Raw genomic sequence first — 19,611 nt, 5'->3', positions numbered from 1 at the left:
CAGTAGTTTACTCAAGACTTTGCCCAATTATTCTCTCTGTAGATTTTATTAAGTTAACACAATTTCTTTAGTGATTCCCCAGTGAGTCATGCAGCCTAATTCTCACCTCCCAGTCCCTTCAACCTTGCAGCGCCCCCAAAGAAAGATTTTAAAAAATAAAACAAGCAAATGAACCATAACAAGAACAAAAACAAAGATAATACCTCTTCTTCTTTTCCACCTCACCACCTCCTCTTCCTGTGTCCTGGTGGCGTTGGGAGCGGCGTGTCACACGCTGTACCCCTTTGTCCAATCAGCCTTACTTGCAAGTGTTCACACAATGAGTTCAGTCTGGTTCAAGGCCTCCGGTTTCTGGTACACCATCGTCACTGGATCCTCACGGACACTCCTCTGGGATGTCCCAGGGTCACCCACGTCATGGAGAGCCTGTGGGTATTATGCCAGAGGACAAGTCCCCTCAAGAGCTCCAGCAGGTCCTAACTGGGGTAGACGGTAGTGTGGACCAGCCAAGGCCCAGCTGAGGGCCTGGCTGGTAGCTGAGCTGGCCATGCTGGGTCACTGGGACCACCTGCTTCAGGTGAGGGGTGGAGCCAGCTCCCCTAAGCCCATGCCCTCAGGGTCAGGTCACACTCCCCTGTGAAGAGGGGCGGGGCCAGCTCTCCCAAGTGCAGGGCTGGGCTCTCCCATGAGGGTCAGGGCCAGCTCCCTTGCTGCAGTGTCCAGGGAGAGGCAGGGCCAGCTTTCCCAGGTCCAGCTAAGGGCAGGGCTGGCTCTGAGTGGCCCTCTGATGTCCTCTTTATAGATTATTTCTCCTTAGAGCCTTTATAACAAACCTAAAGAAAGCACATAGATTTTAATGATAATGTTGCTGTTTTTGCAACCCTGTTGCACACTGTGGCACAGGCTGACCCAGTCTTCCGGAGATACTCCTGCCTGTGTCCAGAGAGCTGAGATCACAGGTATGCACCACTACATGACAGTTATAATTTATTAATTATGAAGAAAAGCACAGGTTCTTTTCCAAGTCTTGTATCAATATGGGTCAGGGAGGAAAAGAACCAACAGGGTGAATCAGCTAACAAATGTGTTCATCTACCATCCCTATATATTAGATGATTTAGTAAATCAGCAGTGTTAAATAGTAACAATACTTGATCCTTGAGGCTGGGCACCTCAGCAGACCCAATCTGGTACTGCAAACCCAAAAGATTCCTGGACAGCCACTGGCGATGAGTCAGTGACAGAAGCCTGGACCTGCTGGTCCAATAGTGAAGAAAGAATCAGCAATAGTTACAGAGTAAATCAGTCAGCAAGGGCGGAAAGCCAAGGCAAAAGGCCAGTGATGATCCCTCTGCCAGAAGGTGCTGCCCACATTCAGGGGAGAGCCTTCCCACATCAATGAGGCAATCAGGACAGTGCTTCAGGGCAGGCTCCACACAGCAGATTCTAATTTGTGGCAAGTTGACATTCTATCAACTGTAACAAACCTTTTGTTTGCATCTTGGTCTCTCAGCCTCTCTTTGTCAAGGCTTTTTAATTTCCACACCTCAGCATATAGACTGCTCTTTGAACTTAGGTATTAGCATTCGGGATTAGTAGAGTCAAGACAAATCACAAAGACTGTTTCTACCACCTGGCCTCTTCTCAGGCAGATGATTATGAAGACATCACATGCTCTCTGGAATGAAGGCATTTGCAGGAGAAATTTAGGTAGGGATGGACAAGACAAACCTCTGCAACCTCCTTCCTGTCTCATGTATCCCAGGCTGGCCTTGAACTATGTATGCAACCGAGGGTGGCTCTGAACTGGGCTTCTTGCATCAACCTCTTAGGAGCTGAGATTACAGATGAGGACCATCAAGACCCACCATGCAGCAGTGGGGATCAGATCCAGGACTTGGTACATGCTAGGTGAAACACCATGACCAAATGCAAGTCTGGGAGGAAAGGATTTATTTGGCTGACACTTCTGCATGACAGTCTATCACGGAAAGAAGTCAGGACAGGAACTCAGGCAGGGCAGGATCTTGGAGGCAGGATTTGATGCAAAGTCCATGGAGGGTGCTGCTCACTGGCCTGCTCAGCCTGCCTTCTTATACAACCCTGACCACTAGCCCAGGAATTGCCCCACTCACAAAAGGTTGGGCTCATCCCTGTCCATCACTAGTTAAGAAAAAAAATTTTAAAGGAGGTAGCATGAGAATAAAGAAGAAGAAACTACCCTACTATGATCTTACGGAGGCATTCTTCTCAATCGAGGCTCTCTCCTCTGACTTTAGCTTGTCTGAAGTTAACAAAAATCTAGCCAGCAAGCTAGGCAAGCACTTGAACAACTGAGCTACATCTCCAGCCCTGGATTTATTTAGCTTTTTAATAATAAAAACAAGACTATACCAAGCAATGGGTTTCATTTTGACATTCAAACATTCTTTCTTCTTATTAGTCCTCTTCCCCACTGTTCCTCTCTCCTCCTTCAGGAACCCACCTGCCTTGTGTCTCATATTTTCTAATTACCGTCTTCCCTTCCCCACACCTCTAGATTGCCTCTTCTAATCCCGTAGCTCCCAGTGTCCTTGGCACCCTCACAATAGATGTGAGAAGAGGCCAAGTACAGAGCCATTGATTCCTATGGTTCCAAGCAAAATTTAGACTTGAAATATTTTATTTATTCATTTTATGTGTCTGCATGTTTCAAGCCTGCATGCCTATCTGTGTAACGTGTGTGCCTGGTGTCTGAAGAGGGCACTGGGCATTCCTGGAGTTAAGGACAATTATGAGCCACTGTGTGGATGCTAGGAATTAAACCCAGTTCCTCTTCAAGAGCAAGTGCTCTTAACCACTGACAACTCTGCAGTCTTCAGATTTTATTTTCATTTTTGTGTATGTAGACATGTTCATTTCTGTGTGCACATGTGTATGTGCAAGTACACATCACATGTGTGGAGGCCAACAGTGGATGGTTGGTGTCGTCCTCAATTGTGTTCCCGGTATTTTTTGATATAGGGTCTCATGCTAAGCCCAACCCTCACCATTTCTACCTGTCTGGCTGCCAAGCAAGTCCTAGGATTCTCCTGATTCTGCCTCTCCAGGATTAAAACTCCACAAGTGTACTGCCACTCCTGGCTTTTATGTGATTGCTACAGATTGAGAACTCAGGCCCCCAATGTGATGTGACAGACACTCTACCAACTGGGGCATCTTCTCAGCACAGTCTAGACTCTTGCGATGATGGGCCTGTGGGAGAGGAGTACTTTGAAGGCATTGCCTTACATTGATGCTAAGAGGCCAGCAGAGTATGTGATGGACTTTCAAAAGAAAAAAAAAAATATGCACTAACTGAATTACAATGCTTCAGCTGAAAAAAAGCAACCTGAGATTCAATGTCAAAATGTGGGGGCAAAGTCCATCTTGGATTCAGCGACTTAGAGCATGTCTACAATTGGTTTCCTCTCCTCTGTGTGTCAGTGATCTGGCAGGCCAAGACTCCAAGTCATGCTTGTAAAATTTAGTTCTGCCCACACATTTGCAGTGGGATGTGTCTGTCCTCCAATCACTGCTGGAGACTGAGACTACCCTTTCCCTTCCATTCAACATTCCATGAACTCCCACGAGAGAGAAGATGCCCAGCTACCAGAGGGTCTGCAGCTGTCCTGTGTGCTATAGAGCAGCCAGAGCTACACAGTGAGTTCCTGTCTTAATAGACAAATTAGATGATCAAAACGACTTTTCTAACCTTACTGTGGCACATGACCTGAGAGGAACCTACTTCCTAAGTCTACATCCCAACAGACTATGACATTGCAATTACCACTCAAGCAGAATGACTGTTTTCAGCTTCGCAGATGCCCCTCATGACTCTCCCCAAAGGCAGCCTCCATCAGATTCTACCACCACCCATTTGAGGCAGAGTATTCATCGGGACCATATGCTCCCCAACAATGACATGGAAACTTATTAATTATGAAAACTCCGTCAACAGCTTAGAATTGTTTCTTTTTTTTTTTCTTTTTCTTTCTTTTTTTTTTTTGTTTTTTTGTTTTTTTGTTTTTACGAGACAGGGTTTCTCTGTATTGTTTTGGAGGCTGTCGGTCCAGCCTGGCCTCGAACTCACAGAGATCCGCCTGCCTCTGCCTCCCGAGTGCTGGGATTAAAGGCGCCTGGCTTAGACTTGTTTCTAACTAGCTCTTATAACTTAAATCGGCCCATTTCTATGAATTGATTTTCTGCCTGGTGGCTTTATTGCCTCATCTCTGTATTGCCCATCCTGCTTGCTCTATGTCTCCTGGCATCTCTGCCATTCTACTTCCCAGCATCCTCTGTGCCTGGGAACCCTGCCTAGCCATTGGCCGTTCAGTTTTTTTTTTTTTTATTAAACCAATTAGAGTGAAAATCTTCACAGTACACAAAAAGATTATTCCACAACACCCATTCCTTCAGTCTGAGTGTTCTGAATCTAACAGCCCCAAGGTGTTCATCTTAGATATTCAGATTAGGATGTTTCACTGTGTGGCCCCATGCAGTTCTTACACACAAGCCCACAGCTAGGACACAGTTCTGCCCCTAAGCATGTCCGGTCAGGGTAACTGCACTTATGTAATTTGTGAAATTTACAGACATAAAATCCTACACTCTGCATTCTCTTGGTATGGTCTTTCCACCTTCTGTGATGTTATGAGTATCGGATTAATTTTCTTTGATTTTACTACGCTTAGTATGGTGTGTGTGTGCATCATAGTGTGAGCATCTGTTTCCAAACATTGGTGGAGAAAAATTACTATCTGGGTCTGGTGTCCACATCAGACATTCTGTGAGGTCTGTATCTGGGAGTCAAATCTCTCAGTTACAAGGTACAACTTCTAGGGATAACTTCCAACCCACAGAGAGGACTCTTTCAAGGGAGATGTGGCATGACCAACAGGCCACCACTGGGGGTACCCCCTCCTTAGTCTCTCTTCTGGACGCCTCCTCCACAACTGTCCCCCCAAAGCAGGGAAGCCCGTGGAGCACAAAGCCACATTTGAATCAGTGAAATGACTGAGAGGGTAAAGGTGGCTGCCACCAAGCCTGACAAGTTGAAACACATCAGAGCCCTGTCCCATCTTGGTACAGAGCACAGACATCAAGCTTGTGCTCCATTCCCCTCAGTCACCCAGTTGTTAGGGTATATATCCTACTGTGTGACCTTTTGAATTTTATTTTATAGTTACATTGTTAAGATTTACCAGCTGGTCCTGTTGGCATACACCTTTAATCTCAGCAATCAGGAGGCAGAGGCAGGCGGATCTTGTGCGTTCAAAACCATCGTGGTGTACAATGTGAGTTCCAGGACAGCTGCTCCACAGAAAAACCATTTCTCACCCCCCACACTCTTCTTCTTTTTGAGATAGGATATATGCTATGTCACTCAGACTGACCTCAAACCCATGAGCCTCCTCAGCTTGCCACGTGTACATGTACACTACCACTCCACACCACTCCAGGTACTGCTAATGTTTTCTACTGGGTACGCAAATTTGAAAAAACATAAGTGCAACAGAATCATTCCTTTTATGTCTAGGTTATGACACTAACCCAAAGAGACCACTGAGAACAATAAAACCTGAAGCAAATGTGTGTTTTTTTGTTTTGTTTTTGAATAAAAATTTGGGCAACTTTTTACAGTGTTCTGTAATACTCATTTACGAATATGGCATAACAATTATGCAAGACATAAGAGCATCTCATTAACATGATCTTATTACAAGCGAAATCTTACACCAGCCCCTTGTAGTGTTAAGAGTGCAACTCAGGGCCTTGCGAGTGCTGGGCACACACCACACCCACGCCCCTTCTTTTCTTTATATTAGTGTTTAATAAAGGACAAAAGCAAACAACAAAGTTTGCCACCTTCCAGCCCATCTGTATTGGCTGTCTGGAAACAACAGTGTAAAAATGAACTACTGAATGGAATGTTTGGTCAATTCTGGCTCATAAAGCAGAACATCAGAATGCAACATTTTGAGAATTTACAAGTGCTTCTTCTCTAAAGTGGCCTCTTGGCAATATGTCTCCTTCAGTTCCCTCCAGGACTGCCACAGCAGCAGTCCTGGGATCAGAACCCACAAACCATTAAAAAACACCAAATAGACCCAAAAGTAGAGGCGGCTCTTGGTGTTGAGGTTGGGGCTTCCAACGAGCCACTCGGGGAAGAAGGTCATCCAGCCACCGTAGAGTTCACACACGCACAAGGTGATCTGTATGAAATGCCTGTGGGGAGAAGACTCCAAGTGAAGCTGGGACATCTTTACCGGCAGAAGCAACGCTGCCCTTCCCAGCCTTGTTCTAACAGCCTTTAGCATTCTAAACACACCTGAGCACCCTCAGTGAGGCCACCACTGACCCTCAAAGAGACCGGGCTATCAACTCGACACCAGCAGTTTCATCTGGTGTAAGATGACAACATCCTTCCTAAAAGGATACTGTGAGAATAACGAAATATGTAAATAAAGGGTCTTCATTATCTGTGACTGACACACAGTCAATCATGCAAATATTAACAATGTTTGACACGATACCCGTGCAAATTTGTAATGTGTCTGCAAATGTGGTTAAAGGAATCAAGGAAAATCACTGCTAATTTTCTGTAGAAGTTCTAGGGAAAGGGGATTAAGAGCTGGGAGGACTCTTCCATTTCTCAGATTTATGAAAAAGCTTTACACCTTGAAGTCTATGTAAAGCTTTTGTCTTGTGGATAAACATGCTTGCAACTACATCCAAATGCCATGCGGACACTGGGCAGCTACTGTCTCTCCCTTCCCACTGGACAGGAGTGAACTTACCTGTAATATTTCTCCTCGACTATGGCATAAATGAGAACCAATGACAGAAGCCCGTCCAAGACAACAGTCAGAATTTCCACAGACACAATGGTTGAATCAAAATACAGCCATCTTGCATCAGCCTTGCCATATTCTTTCCCTAAAGGCAAAATACGCATGTTATTCTCCCGGCTGGCAAACAGTTGTTCTTGTTAACTTTTTAGGCAGTGTGCAATGAATGGGCTGCAATAAACAATTTCAGTCAAGCATCTCAGTCTACTCCATTCATGCAAAATCATAAAATAATAAAAACTTGAAACACACACCCGCACATACTTGCATATACCATACACACAGACGATGAATAAATAAATGAAGATAAAACAAAAGCTGAGTAAAATAATAAAATAAAGAGCTGAGCGGTGGTGGCACACGCCTTTAATCCCAGCACTCGGGAGGCGAGGCAGGCGGATCTCTGTGAGTTCAAGGCTGGGCTGGACCGACAGCCTCCAAAACAATACAGAGAAACCCTGTCTCGTAAAACCAAAAAAAGAAAAAAGAAAAAAAAAAAAGAAAAAAGAAAAAGAAAAAGAAAGGAAGGAAGAAGAAAGACACCCAGTAAACAATGCACAATTGCAGATGCCAAACCTGAAAGCTAGGAAGAGATGCTGGTGCCTGCCTCCCTGACGTAGCCACCCTGGTACAGAGCACACTGGGAAGTCAGTGTTGGTCAATTTACAATGAGTGTCAGAAGATGGGGAAACTACCTGACAGCTCCACAGGGTAGGAGGAATTTGAAGAATTATTTAGAAGACAGGTATAGATACACAATCAATAGCAAACTGGGGGCTGGAGAGGTGGCTCAGCAGTTGAGACTATGCATACTTTTCCAGAAAACCTGGGTTCAGCTATCAGCATCCATGCAGGGCAGCTCAGGCCTGTAACTCCAGCTCCAGGGAGCTGACACCCTCTGCTGGCCTCTGAGGACACTGCTCACATGCCCATCCCCCCATACACCTATCAAAACTAAAGTTTTAAAAAGTAAATTTACACAAAACATCTACGGGGGAAGCACCCAGTTTAATTCCTGCAGGCCTTTTGGTGTCTTTGTTTAACAGGGTTGTGTAGGGACTCACACATGCCAGGCAAGTGCTCCACCACTGAACCACACCCCAGCTGTACACTCTGCTCACTGTGCAGCCTACTGAGATGTAATTCACATGGCATACAATTCCAAGTTTAGCACATTCACAGACGTGAATAGACACAATCTAACTGAGAACATCCCAAAGGAGAAACCCACACCCATTAGCAGTCACCCGCTTTCCCTTCCACATCCCAACTCTCATCCCCACCTCCAGAATTTGTTATCTGTCTCTACAGAGTCACCTGTTCTGGACAGGACATGTAAATGGAACCGTACAACAGGTGATAGAGACATTCAGTTCATCCACAGCAATTCTTGCAGTTAATCTCCTAGACATTTCATCACATACAAATGTTTTTAATTACTTACATAAAGATGCAATCAAGCCTCGGGAATCTGCAACATTTCCTACTACAGACAAGTAGACAAAAGCGCCTTCCTAGAGGGAAGAAAAGGGAGACAGGCTGTTTAGCCTCATCACCACAGGGCGGCACGGCAGACACATGCACGGCAGCGGCTCCCCCCTTCCCCTCTGTAAGGAGTCCACGTCTTGGCCAGTGGCCTGGAGGACCACACCTTCTAATCTCTGGAGGCAATCAGACTGGGAAATGAATGTGGTCAAACCAAATATAAATGTTACTTGTTAACGCCTGGCATTATAAATCAGAGGTGTGCTCTTATGTAGAAAAAGCAAAGTGAAAATTTCAAGGAGAGTGTTTGACTGTTGTACAAAATAAATAAAAATTAGCTTTAGATTTTTCCAAGGATCTTAAATCTTGGAGAAGACTCTCACAGCAGTTCATTGCTGAACCTTAAAGATAAAATGCATGTGGCCCATCAAATGTCTAAAGAGCTGAGCCCTCTTCCTGTGCTGCATAAGGGCAAATTCAGGAAGACTTTAAACATGAGAGACTTTCTTTGGACTTAGTGATGGATCGTGGGAAAGTTTATTTGCCTACACTTCCAAAAGTCGAGCAGCTAGAATTCACTGGTCTACCTGAGGTGACATTGATTACCTTGACTATATGGTCAGTTTACACTAGCCTGGGATGCATGAGATCTTGTCTCAAACTAAAGAGTAGCAGACTGTATCAACCTACACCAGAGTTGTGGTAGTATAGTGTCATCTCACAAAGCTGCCACCGAGGCCAAGGGAAAACGCATCAACTTTTAGTAACTGTGAGATTCTTCCCAAAGTAATAGTAAGGGCTGAGACGCCCTCTCCCTTCCTCCAAAGCTAATAAACCTTCCCAGCAACCACATTGGCTGCTTTTTGTTACCACAGCAGCGTGACAGAGAAAGGCTAACTTCAGAGGAAAAAGAGTTCTTCAGCTCACCATTGCAGGGGCTTAGAGTTTAGACTGCCGGGCCTGTGGTGGATGGAGAATGGTGGATTGTATGTGGAAAAGAAACCACATCTCAAGCTAGGCTTGGTCCTGTAACAGCAATCCCCTTGTGTGAACTACCAAGGGGTCCCATGAGGGCTACCACATCCCTCAATGACCCAGGACCTTCCCATTAGATGTCACCTCTTTCAGATGGTATCTCTGGAAAGTGAGCATGGCCTGTTCTGCCCCTGAAAGAACTTGGGAGAGACACAAATAAGTAGGCCCAGGCCCGCCACAGCAGCAGCTATACTAATATCCACATACTCTCCCCAACAACAAACTCAGCAAGACACTGGAGGCAGAATCTGATCACAGAATGAGACCAGTGACCCTGACTCTGAAGACTCCTGGGGCTCCTGACCAAGTTTGCTCTAACCACATAGTAACTACAGCAGAAACCATCTGGTGTGATTTCTAAGGGACCAACATCGTTAAAAGAGACCTACATGGTTCCGGACAGGAATTCACTTTGTGTTAATGAACTGTAAAGTTTACTTTTTCCACCGTTAAAGCATGAATTTCGGACCTTTTCATAATCAACACAGGAAGCTATTAGCTTCAGAAGACTTTCACCACAACATACACTCCATATTCAGCCTTTCTGATTAATAGCCAGAGTATATAAAGACCTTAATACTAACCAAAAGATTAACCACAATTTTAACACCAAAAGAACAAGTCAACGAATCAATAAGCGAATGGTCAAGTGAAGTAAACAACATTTCTCAAGTGACATACAAAAGGTCAGGAGCCTGTGAAGAAATCTCCAACACCTTTAGTCATCAGGGACAAGTAAATCCAAACTACATTGAGATTCTATCTTACATAAGTTGGGATAGCTAGCATACAAAAATTAGGGGGTGGAGAAACAGTCAGATTGGTTAAGAAAACTGGCTGCTCTTCCAGAGGTCCTGAGTTCAATTCCCAACAACCATATTGCAGCTCATGACCATCTATAATGGGATCTGATACCCTCCACCAAATGCAGAAAGAGCATCCATGTACAAAAAAATACATTTAAAAGACATTAGCTGGCCGGACGGTGGTGGCGCATGCCTTTAATCCCAGCACTTGGGAGGCAGAGGCAGGCGGATCTCTGTGAGTTCGAGGCCGGGCTGGACCGACAGCCTCCAAAACAATACAGAGAAACCCTGTCTCGTAAAAACCAAAATTATATATATATATATATATATATATATATATATATATATATATATATATAACAAAATTCCCAAAGGGGAAAAACAGAAAGCAACCTAAAAAATATTGCCCATGCCCACCACATCCTGCACAGCTCAGTCATGTTAGCCTGATAGGTGATGAGGGAATGAAGACAGACACGGACACTTCAGCTAGGAGTGTGGTCAATGCTTTCCATATACTCTGTCAACATTCACACGCAGACCACAGGGAGGCTGTGCTAATTCCCTGAGCCTGACCAGGGGAAGACTTTGCCATTTCCATGGGTCTGGAGCATTGGGGTTCTTGACATGGCCTTGTCACTAATAAACATTCACTCAGGGTTTCCTATGCTCCCAACACGTGCCCTTATGGTAAATGACCAGACCCTGAAATGCTCATCCTGCTGTCTCAGGGTCTAGATGGCATATGATGGGCAAGTTTTCTCTTGTTGTCAATGAGGTGAGGTCTGCAGAAGGTTGCCAAGACATTTATTCCAAGTTTGCTATTTCAAAAAATTAAGGTTCTGGACATCAAGATATTTGGCCTTACAAACGGGATATTTCCTATTGCAAGGTTAAAACAGGAATAAGCTAACTCCATCTAACTGAGCAACTAGCAAAGTCACTTGTAAAGACCATGTATCATGGCAGATGAAGTTAACAAAGTCCCGCCTCATTTTTCTCTTCTGTTATTCCAGACCTGTGGCTTGTAACAATGCATTTTATAGATTTGTAGAAACTACAAATGCTCAAAAGAAGCCAGTGTCTTGCCTGGAAGCTACTGTGACCTAGGATTAAATAACAATTTTACAAGAAATGGTGTATACACTCACTTCAGTCCTCAAAGATAGATTTCACAGAAAAAAAAAGTAGCTACTTTGTATGCAAATACATTTTGGAGTGTTTGCTTGAATAGTATTTGAATGAAGACTTGGATACAATGTAGCCCTCAGCATTAGAGCAGAGATAGGTAGAGAGTGGAACCCACGTGACTCCTGCTGACACACATTAGTACTTTCAGATCTGACCAAGTGCCTCAGCCTAATCACACTGGGGTTGTCATGGTAACAGCCTGCACCACCATTCATGGGAGGACCAGCTGCAGCAGCCCCTCCCCCAGGCTTTACTGACTTTAGATATGTTCACTGCCAGCTGCCATTCTCCCACTAAATGACCTCTCTCTTTTGATGCAGTCTTTCCCAGCTCCAGCAGACAGTTGTCACCTGGCATTACCAGTGGCTAGTGATGGCTCCTGTGGAACCTTGGTGTCAATCACACTAGTGCTGCTGCACCCACGCTGTTGGGCTTAGTGTTGGATTTAGGACAGGAGAACATCTGTCCTCTTGAGGGAATCCTCATTTCTGCTGAGACGGCTGTTCTCAGGGTAAGGACCAGATGGGAGTCCTGAGACTCACTGGGACTGGACATGAGGATTAAGACTGTCTGCTACAAGAACAAGATCAAAGGGGCACAGGGGAGCTTCTGAGGGGTGCAGGCAGAGACAACAGAAACCTTTGAGGTTGGGAAAGTGCCAGACACCCTGTGTCCTTGCAACCCTGGTCCAAGAACCCAGATCTCATCTGGGAATTTGGCACCAGTGCAGAATGTCAGCCAATCCTAGGGTGACTGCTATATGGACAGGTTGAGAAGCACTGCTTTCAGTCACAAATGGCATTCAATCTTCATAGCAGGTCTTGTTTTTATCTGTTTGTTTTGAGGCAGGGTCTCAATCTGTGGCTTGAGCTAGCTTTCACCTCAAACCCTCCTGTCTCAGCCAAGTGCTGAGATTTGAAGTGTGAGCCACATCGCTCCTGGGTTTACAGCAACCCTTTGAAGAGAACATTGATTTCCATCTGTTAAGGACATGCCAGTCTGCTGCAGCTGTCAGGGTGACGAAGACCATCAGAAGAGTTTCAATAGAGGAAGTGTCCACACCACACGCCTGTAAGGGATTGTCCGTCCACGCCTGTAAGGGATGTCTTGACTGATACAGGAAGCCCATCGTGCCGCCTGAGGCCAGCTTACTGCAGGAGGCTCCACCAGCCACATAGCTGAGGGATGCACAAGAAATCTAGCTGACCGTGTGCCAGCGTGTGAACAAGCAAGCAGCCTTCCGCCATGGTCCTACCCTGAGCTGCTACAGCCTGACTTCCCTCACTGACGGACCGGGGCCTGGAGGTAGAAGGTGAAGTAATCCCTTTCCTCCCCTCTGCTTTTGGTCAGAGTGTTGCGGCGACAGAAAGCAAACGAGGACAATGGATAAGGTGCATGGCAGCAAGTGGGCATGGCACTGGAGGGGAAGCCGGGAGCTTACATCTGGATCCATAAGCATCAGGCAGATGGAGAGCTAACTGGGGATGATGTGGGCATTTGAAACCTCAAAGCCTCCTGTGACACCCTCCTCCAACAAGACTGTATCGCCTAATCCTCCCCAAATATATGAGTCTATGGAGGGCATTCTCAGTCAAACCACCCCAATCGCTACAGGAGGCCACGCTTTTGGCTACAGGCGACTGGACTGGAACATACCAACTCTAGAGGGGTAACTCCCTGACTGGAAGCAGTCACCTGTAAGGACAGCTGGTCAATGGCATCTTCACCTTCTACAGTACAGACTGATAAACAGACGGAAGAAGTCATGGGAGGCCAGGGAGATGGCTCAGTGGATAAAGGTATTTGCTGCCAAGCCTGACTTGCTTGCTTCCCAGGATTCCACAGTAAAAGAAGAGAACTAAGGCTTGCAAACTGTCCTCTGCCCTCCACATGCACCCCTCCTAATAAATACATGGAATAACAACAAAAAAAGAAGTTATAGGTGGCCAAGATCCAACCAGCATGTATACATGTGTATACACACACACACACACACACACACACACACACACACACCAATAATATAATGAAATGAATAAAATAAATTTGGTCTAATGTTATAAGGAATCACCAGGGACTAGGATATTTCACCCATATCTTCTCCAATATCAAGGATATAAGAAAAACATTTTGTGGCATGAAAAGTTTTTGAAGCTGGATGCTGTGGCACCACCTATGACCTCAGCATGTAGGCCAAGGCAGGAGGAATGTGAGTTTGAAACTAACCTGGGCTACACAGCTGCACTATAGAGCGAGATCCTGTGTCTAAAAACAAAAGCACGGGGATTCAGTTGTGCTTGCTTTGCTGTCGTTTATGTGTTAAAAAAAAAATGCTGTGAGCTGTGTCTCCTGGGAATGTCAGAACCCAAACCTCTAAAGTCTTACCAACATGGCTGCCTAAACATGAGATGAAGAAATACACGGCCATGGTGACATGGACAGGGAAAGCTCAGCCGGTCTCAGCCCTACACGAAGAGCAGGCCACTTAAGGAATGCTGAGAGTGGGGGAAAGTCTTCCCCACAAGAGCACACTCAGCGGGAGACAGCAGTGGAGGGTGAGGGGCAGCTGGTGGCAGAAACTAGAATCAGGCGACACACAAGCACACAGACAAACCAAGAGCCTGAACGCTGCAAATGGAACCCAGGCCACAACTGCCCTCTACCCTGAAGAACAAGCCTACACAGAGCACCGCAGGAACAATATGCTAATACGAAATCCCACGGAGGCTGATGAAAGGACCAGCTGGTCCCACGGCAGTTGGGCACCCAGCACACAGCACACAGCAAGACTGTCCCCACTGTGCACTTGTCCATCCCTCCCCAACCTCCGGCTCACGCCTCTCGGCTTCCGACTCAGCCTCTTTCCGTGGGAGCTTCTTGCTCACCTCCCTCGCTTCCTGCCACAGTCTGCTGCTCTCTTCTCCACCGGCCTGCCTCGGCTGCTTCTCACCCTCCCCCCTCAAAGCCACCTCACAGGTAACCCCTCAAGCCCACCTCACCATCCAATCCCACCCTCAACACTTAGCTCAGGCCACACCCACAGTTAAGACCTGTCCCCCCCCCACATCCCACTAGCTACATCAGTATCTGCAGCCAGAGAGTAATTGGGTATAAAATTTTAGATTCATTAAGATGGATAGATAATGGGGGCTGGAGAGATGGCTCAGTGGTTAAGAGCACTGACTGTTCTACCGGAGGTCCTGAGTTCAATTCCCGGCAACCACATGGTGGCTCACAACCACCTTAAATGAGATCTGCTGCCCTCCGCTGGCATGCAGGCAGAAGACTGCAATAAATAAATAAAATATTAAAAAAACAATAAAATACACAAATGAACTAGAATTTATTACATTGCCAATGTAATCTTTACTTGATAAGTGTTCTTATTGTGCACAGTTAAAGTTATAACCTTTCATTTTTTAGCTTAGACAAAAAGGGGAAATGTTATAGGATATTATTTCAAGGTGTGTTACTTTTGTTTATGCTCTGGAACGTTTGTTTAATGATGCAAAGATGTGTTTCATTAAATAAAATTCCCCCGTAGTCAGGAGGCTGGGTCAGCAACTAGCTGGCAGCAAGTGGCAGGGAGGATCCAGATGGAGAAGGGCTTAGTTTTGATTGTGAGCCTAGCCTTGAAAGCTGAACCATCTCTCCATCCCATGGAGAAGGGTTTATGAGGAGGGCCAAGGAGAAGCTGAGGGCGTCTGCACAGACTCGAGGAGAGGAGGCGAGCTACTTAAACTAGCTATTCGGCATTTCTGAGGAGCAGAATTCTACCACAACTTTGAATCTTGAGTTATTTAGAGGGACAGACTTAGAGACATTCCCTTCATAGCTGGGAAACAGTTGGGGCCAGAGGGAACAGAATCCCCTCAGAGAGCAGTTCCTGAGGCCTAATCCTGCAGATAGCAGCTGAGTTGCAGCTAATAATTCAGACAGCCATAGCATAAAAGGCAGAGATGATAACAAGAGAACTACATACCCTTTGAGCAAACTGCTAACCATAGCCAATCCAGGCAAGGACATTCCTTACAGGCCTCACTGCTAATTCAAGAGTCCTCCCCACTGATCTCAGGGTGGAGTGAAAGACACGAGTGAAAGCACTGTTAGTAACTAACGTGGGCTTACTTGATCTTTAAGGTATGCCTCAGCTTCAGAGAGATTCAATTATCAACCAAGTGGCTTGTGCTTGTCATGGTAACTCCATAGATGGAAAAGGAAACCTTAGGTGGGAAGAATAAATCAGGGCAATCCCAAAGGAGCCCTTCACAGCAGACAACAGCGTGATCCTTGGGGGCAGTCTTCCTATCTGGAGCAGGAGAACAGACCCATTCCAAACATCAGACCAGACCTCCAGGTGCCGTGGACTGAGGCATGTGCCATGATCCCTCAGTCTGTGTTTGAAAAGTCAACTTAAACTGGGTGATGACAGACAAATACATTTTTTGAGAATCTTTATACCTTTTTATATTTCTGGAATGCTATAACTATAACCTGGGTTTTTGGGCTGTTTGTTTTTGAGACAAGATCTCATGTAGCCCAAGTTGGCCTTGAACTTACAATGTAACCAAAGAGGGCTTTGGATTTCTCATCTTCCTGCCTCCCTCCCAATCGCTGTGGTGACAGATACACTGTACCTGTTTTGCTACCCTTGTTCTTTAGGAGACTGTGCAGCTTAAAAGTCAATTCTATAAACAAAGGCTTTGAGGTAAAGAACCTTGATCTTGTCTCTACACATAATACTAGAAAATCATTGGGAAAGAAGGAATTTCATCTTTGCAAACACCTGGCATTGGCAACTTTAACTGGCAATACACACAGACCTAAACCATTGCCCAACACAGTGCTTTCTTTTTATTTCAAGACTATGGACTTTAGCTTCACAAGAGAGCAAGTGTAGATCAGATCTTATTTTTTAAAAAGGTATTTAAAACTATATTTTTACCTGTGGAGGGAGTAGACTTCAGTAGAACTACCTGTGCACAGTCCCATTGGTTACTTATAAAGTGGGGTGAGGGACCAGCGAGATGACTCAGCGGATAAAGGCCCTCCAGTCAAACCTTGGGGCCTGAGTTTGATCCCTAAAACCCAATAGTGGGACGGACAGAACAGACTCTGCAAACTGTCCACTGCTCCCCATATGCAATGTCATGGCAGGTGCACACCCCCCACCCCAAGTAAGTAAAGTAAAACAGTGATTGACTTTATTTTAGGTGAACTTTAAGGCCACATTATGGTTAATCTCGAGGTTAACTGTCAATTGGATGGGATCTGGAATCACCATCAGAACAATTCCCTGTCAGGGATTATCTATACTAGGTTAACTGAGATGAGGAGACCCACTGTGCACCAGGGTGGTACCATTCTGTCAGCAGGGGCCATGGACTGACTTCCTGGCTGAGGACCCGATCACTGCAGCTGCCTCCTGCCCTTGCCACACCCTCCTGCCACAAGGGACCACAGCCCCTCACTGGGAGTCAAAACTAACACTTCTTTTAATTTCTCTCATCAGGATTTCACTGCAGCAATAACACAAGTAACTAATACAGAAACTTGGTAAACCTGACCCTGTGGGACTTGGGCTTTGGAACTGAAGTGTAAGAAGAATGTGAACGGTTTGAAACCTTGGGCTAGAAAAGCCCTAGAATGCTCTAAGCAGAGCTTAACAGGCCATTCTGGCAAAGGTTTGGAAGACCAGAATACTGAGAGATAAGGCAGAGTGACTCATGAGAGTCCAGAGGAGAACAAGGCCTCTTCGGGAAACTGAGCTAGAGGCCACTCAGGTTATATGTGTACACAGAATCTGATTGCTTTCTGGTTGCAGCTTGAGTACATTAGACCAGAAATGCACACACTGAAGATTAAATAACAGATTATTGAATGAGTGAGTAGTTGAATAAATCAAGAAGGAAATTTTAAAAATGATCTCAGAATTAAATGAAAATTAAAACACAAAATACCAAAGCTTGTGGGATGAAATAAAAGCAGTTCTAAGAGGGAAAGTTAAAGTTTTTAGAGCCTACATTAAAAAGAAAAACAGAGCCAGGCGGTGGGGGTGCACACCTTTAATCCCAGCACTCGGAAGCAGAGGCAGCCTGGTGAGTTCAAGACCAGCCAGGTCTACAAAAGTTAGTTCCAGAACAGCCCCCAAAGCCACAGAGAAACCCTGTCTGGAAAAAACGAAAACAAAAACAATAACAACAACAACAACAACAAAAAAGAAAAACAAAGTTAGAATTAATAGCCTCATGATGCATCTTGAGAGTTGGAAAAAGCAGGAATAAACCCAACTCCAAAACAGCAGATCGGAAGGAATAATTAAAACCAAGGCAAAAATTAATAAAACAAGCAAAAAACCAATAAAGCTGATTCTTTGAAAAGATTAATAAGATTGTCAAACTTTTACCCAAACTAACCAAAAGACAGCAAACCTAAATTAATAGAACTAGAGAAGAAAAAGATTAAGAGACATCCGAGAAATTCAGAAATTCATAGGGGCATACTTTAAAAACCTATATTCTACAAAATTAGGAAAGCTACAAGAAATGGATTTCTAGATATATCTCACCCACAGAAGATAAGCCAAGATGAGGGGAGGGGTGTGGGGAGAGGAGGAGGAGAAATTCCTCTAGCAAGTCTCAGTTGGGGGATACCTTTGATAGAAGACCAGGCAGCACATGGGAAGTAGGGCTCAGTCTGTGCAGGGAACCAGCCTATGAGAGAGAGGTGGTGCCCTGAGGCCTCCCGGGACATCCGGCCCTCAGGTTCCCAGCCCTCCTCCACGGGGCGGAACCCGAGGCTGGCAGCCACAGGGCAATGCTTACCAGCACGAAGTGCACCAGGGCATCATAGCAGAGCCAAGCGAGCACCCCACGCTCCACCGCGCTCCGCCCGCGGCCCAGGCGCAGGCCCAGCGCGCACCCCGCGGCCAGCAGAGCCGAGCACAGAAGCAAGGAGGAGCCCACCGCCGGGCACAGCGCCCAGTCCTCATCCATGGGTTCCGGGCTTAATCAAGCACCAGCCCAGCACGCAAACTAGACTCTCGTGGGCGGGTCTTCTTGCAGGCGGACCTTCTCTTGGGCGTGCTTCTGTGGGCGGAGTTACTCAAGGGCATGCCTCCTAGGGGGCTAGCCCATCAACCCGCTGTGCCTGCCACTGCAGGCCAATTCTATCCTGATGGTACCTGGACCCAGGCTCAAGCTTTACATGCTTAAGCGCTTCCACAATATATACGAAGTCTGATGTCTAACAGGTTTAAAAGGTTAAGTCACAAAGTGAAAGTCCAGACGTAGGGGATTTTGCCCAGAGACTCTAAATCTTGAGACCAAAGGTTATGAAAAGGCCAAGCAAGTATTGCGAAAGAGACCTAAGCAAGCACTCGCTTCCGCAGCACATATACTAAAATTGGAACGATAGAGAGACCTAAGCAAAGATCTTTACATTCATTATCCCTCTTTTAACCATTGTTTCGTTTGTGTTTGATACAGTCTAGCTACATCGCTCAGGCTAAAATGGAAATCAGTTTGCAGCCCAGGCTGATTGAACTCTAGGTTATCCTCCTCCCTTGACTTCCTGAGAGCAGCAACCACAGGCTAGCATCACCATGCTACCACCCATACCCAGCACTCCCCAGGACTTTAAAATCCAAAGTGGTTGCCTGATCTATTTCTAATATTTAACTCTCAGAAGCCAAATGCCGTATGCCTCCTCTGGGGACGTGCATGCTGTATGCCTCCTCTGGGGACGTGCATGCCGTATGCCTCCTCTGAGGACATGCCTCAGCAACACAGCACTTGTCTAGCACCTACTAGACTCCCAGGTTTCCGGGGTGGAGGCAGATTCTGGGAAAGAGGGGAGGGCAGTTGTTTAGTAGAGTTCATTCTAACTTTGCAACAGAGGACATTTCTGCAGGTTGGCTTCATGGCAGTGTGAGCAAACTGAGTGCCACTGAGCTAGATGCTTTAAAATGGTTGGCTAGGAGGTGAGTTCTGTTACCTACACCTTGTCAAAAAGATTGCTGGCGCAGGATAAAACAAAACAAAACAAAAAACTCGCCCCAGTCACTCATAGTGGCAGATAACATCTGCAGAAATGATGTCTTTGCTTCTTATTACTACTCCCTTGCTCTGCTCTAGAACATAAACTCCACAAGAGCAGCAGCTGTGACCGGCCTGTCTAGTGTGGGATACTTGACACCTATAGCAGATCTGGCGTATTCCTGCTGT

At 45.8% G+C, this 19,611-nt stretch overlaps 1 protein-coding gene across 1 annotated transcript; it reads right to left on the bottom strand.

The window, feature by feature from the left end:
* Positions 1-5,232: 5,232 nt before the first annotated feature.
* Positions 5,233-18,458, bottom strand: Ebpl (EBP like). The gene is made up of 4 exons (XM_040740636.1): positions 18,211-18,458; positions 8,314-8,383; positions 6,819-6,957; positions 5,233-6,246 (listed from the first exon to the last, which is right to left on the bottom strand). The coding sequence occupies exons 1-4, from the start codon at positions 18,379-18,381 to the stop codon at positions 6,006-6,008; spliced, it is 621 nt and encodes a 206-aa protein (XP_040596570.1). The 5' UTR covers positions 18,382-18,458; the 3' UTR covers positions 5,233-6,005.
* Between the last annotated feature and the right edge of the window lie 1,153 nt (positions 18,459-19,611).

Source organism: Mesocricetus auratus, unplaced genomic scaffold (assembly GCF_017639785.1).
Source record: "Mesocricetus auratus isolate SY011 unplaced genomic scaffold, BCM_Maur_2.0 Super-Scaffold_100707, whole genome shotgun sequence".
NCBI classification, from domain to species: domain Eukaryota; kingdom Metazoa; phylum Chordata; class Mammalia; order Rodentia; family Cricetidae; genus Mesocricetus; species Mesocricetus auratus.
Note: the sequence above shows the minus strand (reverse complement) of the source record. Positions and strands in the feature narration are given on the sequence as shown.